Source organism: Silurus aristotelis (assembly GCF_946808225.1).
Source record: "Silurus aristotelis genome assembly, chromosome: 14".
Taxonomy (NCBI): domain Eukaryota; kingdom Metazoa; phylum Chordata; class Actinopteri; order Siluriformes; family Siluridae; genus Silurus; species Silurus aristotelis.
In genome coordinates, this window is record NC_139587.1 from 28,572,194 (window position 1) to 28,577,706 (window position 5,513).

The 5,513-nt window shown below is 45.6% G+C and overlaps 1 protein-coding gene across 1 annotated transcript in view; it reads right to left on the reverse strand.

Moving 5' to 3' along the window:
- Window positions 1-5,513, reverse strand: part of LOC310737037 (A-kinase anchoring protein 13) — a 68,575-nt gene continuing 63,062 nt past the window's right edge. The window contains 10 exon segments of the mRNA XM_083561170.1: window positions 1-800; window positions 959-1,244; window positions 1,362-1,820; window positions 2,091-2,141; window positions 2,297-2,341; window positions 2,664-2,725; window positions 3,988-4,143; window positions 4,589-4,771; window positions 4,897-4,979; window positions 5,072-5,256. Of these exon segments, the coding sequence (XP_083417296.1) occupies window positions 742-800; window positions 959-1,244; window positions 1,362-1,820; window positions 2,091-2,141; window positions 2,297-2,341; window positions 2,664-2,725; window positions 3,988-4,143; window positions 4,589-4,771; window positions 4,897-4,979; window positions 5,072-5,256 (1,569 nt within the window). The 3' untranslated portion in view covers window positions 1-741.

Here is a 5,513-nt window from a genome sequence, read left to right on the forward strand (position 1 = left end):
AGAAAATATTAAACGTCACATGACACAATTCTCTACACGTCACTGGATTAAAGCTGTGAATTCATTGGTGTAAGTTTACAAAAAAATTAAATATAAATTATGGGTTTTATTACAGATTTTTGTTCTTTTTTTATATATTTTTTTTTTTACTTCAACTGCAAGTGCATGTTATCTGGAGAGGGACTGATTCACAGGGTGACTTTCTTTTGTGTATTTATTTTTTTACCAGAATATTTTTCTATTTTCACAACAAAATATAATCAGATGGTGTTTTTGGACCAAATATTGAATAAAGCTGAATTTATCCTGCCATCAGGAGCAACAATCAGAACAATAATTATAATAAACAAAAAAAAAAAAACCCAAAGCTTTAAAACGTAATAATAATAAATAAAAAAGGGGGAAATGACACCCTGTGAATGGAAGTTTCTTCGTGATTTGTTTAGTTTCTTTAATATCCTTCAGTAAAAAAACACACGGTTTTGGCAGAAATCTTCGGAACTTTCCAGCCGAATAAAAAAATCTCCTGTTTTTATCCCCAAAAGTGTAAATAAAGAAAGAAAACAACAAATAAACAAAGTGCCCACAGTGGTGTTATGAACACTGAGACACACACACACACACACACCCAGGTGCATAAGTACGTGTGTGTGTGTGTGTGTGTGTGTGTGTGTGTGTGTGTGTGTGTGTGTGTGTAAATAAAGTGCATACAATGGGTGTAAAGGAAATGAAATATTGAGGTCAGCAGAAATAAACGTCTTTTTCTGCTGAAGGTTTGGGAGCTGCTGCACCGAGGGGTTCTGTCAAACACACACACACACACACACACACACACACACACACACACACACACACACACACACACACACACAGAGAAAAAAATATTTTGGTCATTTTTGTAGAACACATTGTGTGTTTGTTTCTTTGTGAGTGTGTGTGTGTGTGTGTGTGTGTGTACCTGTGGCCTGACTCTGCTGTCCTCCTTTTCCTTTCTTCTTTTTCTTCTCCTTCTTGTCTCTGGGTTTGGTTAGCTGCAGCAGGCTGGTGGGTTTTGGTGGGTGTGGCTCACTGGCGCCGCTCTTGTGGGCGGACGTGGAGGAGAACGGGTTCAGGTTCTTGGCTTTGCGCTTGGAGTCTGCACGAGAGAAAACCTCCACACCTTCAGCTGCCTCTGTGGAGCTCAGGAACTTCAGCGAGTCTTCTGAGGCAGTGGAGGAGGTACGCCGTCTCTGATCCACCGAGTCCTGCTGAGATACACACGGACACGGAGGAGGAGCATGAAACATCTACAGGAATTCAAAGTACAAGGGTGTGTGTGTGTGTGTGAGTGTGTGTGTGTGTGTGTGTGCGGGTGTGTGTACCTCTGTTTTGTGTTGCTGTGTTTGTATGTGTAGCTGCTCTCTCTCTTTCTCCAGTCTTCTCTGGTCATCTCGGAGCCTCAGCAGGTCTCTTTGGTACTCCTCCTTCTGGTTGCTAAGCTCCTGCTGCTCCTGCTTAAGCTGCTCTCGTCTCCTCTGCGTCTCGTCCTCCATGGCCTGGAGTCTCTCCTGTCTCAGTGCAAGCTCCTCCTTCCGTCTCCTCCTCTCCTCCTCCTCTTCTTTCCTCTTCCTATCTTCCTCCTCTCTCCGTCTCCTGTCCTCCTCTCGGACCTTCTCCTCCTGACGTTGCTTCTCCTGCTCCATCAGAGAGCTCGGCCGAGACGAAGACGACGACAAGGACGAGACGGAGGACAAGGATGAGACAGAGGGGTGACGGTGGGACGACGAGATCAGAGCCTGGCGCTGCTCCTCGATGAATGTGTCCTGCTGAACCACCACAGCCTGACACACACACACACACACACACACACACACACACACACACACACACACACACACACGGACTGCAGCCATTACAAAACACTAAACACATCTGTAACATGGTAATTGCTGCACTGTGACACACTAAAACACACTCAGGCTTCATCTAAAAACAAACTGCGTCCTTTTTTGTTTTAAAATCGTTTTTCAAAAGAGAGTGTGTAGGACATACAGGAGAGAGAGAGAGAGAGAGAGAGAGAGAGAGAGAGAGAGAGAGAGAGAGAGAGATACCTGTAAGGTGTTGAGCAGGTCGTGAAGATGAGTGACGCTCTGGAGAACCTGCTGTTCAATAAAGAGATACGGAGAGGGAGATTTATGGTGAGTGACGATCCGACGCTTATCATCTCTTTCTCTCTCTCACACACACACACACACACACACACACACACACACACACACACACACACACACACACACACACACACACAAGCTCCTACCTCACTGTTCCTCTTGTGTAAGAGCAGCAGGTTTGCAGTGCCCCCCTGTGGGTGAGATGAGCTACTACAGTTACATTTATCCACTTTATTTATTTACACAATTAATTAATAGAATTTTTAATTAAATACATCAATTTAACATATAAATTATATTAAACAGCACTTAATATAATACATTCAAATCAAATAAATCTCCTGTTTCAAATGATAAATATTTAAATATTAAATTACACCACAATAACATGTAACTGTAACACAATTGTGCAGGTGGCTTTTGTCCTGTTTCACAACAAATTCATTACATTTTCAAAAAGAATTAAGTTTCACAGTATAATACAAACAAACAAACAAACAAACAAACAAGGACCTTCTTCAAAACGCTGTCTGATTCGGTTCTCCGCAGATCATCTGCTTCCTCACGTTCTCCATCTGCAAACATGAAGATCAGAGGGTCACACACACACACACACACACACACACACACACACACACACACACAGACATATGGAACACGAACACACACACACACACACACACACACACACACACACACACACACACACACACACACAGACATATGGAACACACACACACGCACACACGCACACACACACAGACATATGGAACACGAACACACACACACAGGCGAACGTGCACGCACACACACACACACGCACACACACACACACACACACACAGACATATGGTACACGAACACACACACACAGGCGAACGCGCACACACACACACACACACACACAGACATATGGTACACGAACACACACACACACACACACAGGCGAACGCGCGCACACACACACACACAAACACATACAGTACACGAACACAGACACACACACAGGCGAACGCGCACACACACACACACACACAGACACACAGACATATGGTACACGAACACAGACACACACACACAGGCGAACGCGCACACACACACACACACACACACACACACACAGACATATGGTACACGAACACAGACACACACACAGGCGAACGTGCACACACACACAGACATATGGTACACGAACACAGACACACACACAGGCGAACGCGCACACACACACACACACACATGGTACACGAACACAGAGACACACACAGGCGAACGCGCACACACACACACACACACAGACACACACACACACACACACAGACATATGGTACACGAACACAGACACACACACAGGCGAACGCGCACACACACACAGACATATGGTACACGAACACAGACACACACACAGGCGAACGCGCACACACACACACACACACACACACACACACACACACACACACACACACACACAGACACACACACAGACATATGGTACACGAACACAGACACACACACAGGCGAACGCGCACATACACACACACAGACACACACACACAGACATATGGTACACGAACACAGACACACACACAGGCGAACGCGCACACACACACACACAGACACACACACACACACACAGACATATGGTACACGAACACAGACACACACACAGGCGAACGCGCAGACACACACACACACAGACACATGGTACACGAACACAAACACACACACAGGCGAACGCGCACACACACACACACACAGACACACACACACACAGACATATGGTACACGAACACAGACACACACACAGGCGAACGCGCACACACACACAGTCTCTTACTCTTTGAGATGTTCATCTGGTGGCAGTCGAAGCCCCCGAACGTCTCGGCTCTGCGTGGTAAACTCACGGACCCTGCACACACACTCGAGTCCTCCTGTCCCACACACACCTGCTGTCCTGCGACATTGCTGTTTACTAGCTCCTGTAATGTCTCAACTGTACACACACACACACACACACACACACACACACACACACACACACTAATGTAAATACAGTTCCATTCCCCAAACCTGATGATTATAAACTCAAAAGACTAATTCGTTAGAAATAACGTGTCACATATGCTAATGATCAAAAATATTTGGCCTTAAACGAGTGGGCGTGGCCAAGACGCAATCAACAATAATCAGGATGGCGCACGTGCCTGGATCCCTAAATCTAATAACAGTCAACACATAATCCCATCGACAGAGCGGCAAAATGACTAAAGACATTACTAAAGTGAGATTTTGAGAGAAGGGGCGGAGCTTTCAGGGGCGTGGTTCTTATCAACGAGTTCATAACACATGTATAACTGTCAGTCAATCCAGATTCATGTTTTGGTTGGATCATGTCATGTGTGTTTTTTCTCTTTCAATACTGTGACTCCTGGTCTTACCTTCCTTCAGAGCGTCTTTGATGATTGGCTCTCCCTTGGTGACATCATCATTTGTCGCCCTGAACATCATGCTGTTACGTAGAGACGTTTCATCCTGATTTGCGCAGTCACACAACTCGCGGAACAGACGCACTTTTTCTTCCAACAGAGTCACAATCTGCTCGTCCTTCTTCTGCAGCTGGTCTGAGGACACACACGTGCATGAACACACAAACACACACGTTTAGGAACTATTCAAATTTAGAAAATTAATAAATACAATGAAAAATGGTGTGTGTGTGTGTGTGTGTGTGTGTGTGTGTGTGTACCTCTCATCTCTTTAGCTTTGTTCTCCTGCAGTCTCTTGTCCTCCTCGTTTTCACTGGGGATTCCTTCATCATCTTCTTTATCACTGCAAGAACACAAAGAAACATATCAGTGCTAAACCGAGAAAGAACAATGTGTAGAAGTGTGTGTGTGTGTGTGTGTGTGTGTGTGTCGCACATGGAGGTGCTAGCGGCGCTCTGGATAAGCTGCATCCACGTGTTCCTCTCGTCTTTGGTGCTGGCATGAACCTCCACCATCTCAGGCTTCTCGATCCCCGCCGTGATGAAGAACAGCCCACGTTCCTCGTTCGCCACCTCCCTCACGATCAGCTTCTGCAGCGAGATCACCGTGCTGCGCTGATCCTGTACACACACACACACACACACACACACACACACACACACAAATATAAGGAATATGTGTGTGTGTGTGTGTGTGTGTGGGCGTGTGTGTGCGCGTGTATATATGTGTATGTGTGTGTGTGTGCGCGTGTGTGTATATTTGTGCATGTGTGTGTGTGTGTATATATATATGTGTGCGTGCATGTGTGTGTGTGTATGTGTGTGTGTGTGCGTGCATGTATATATATGTGTGCGTGTGTGTGTGTGTGTATATAGGT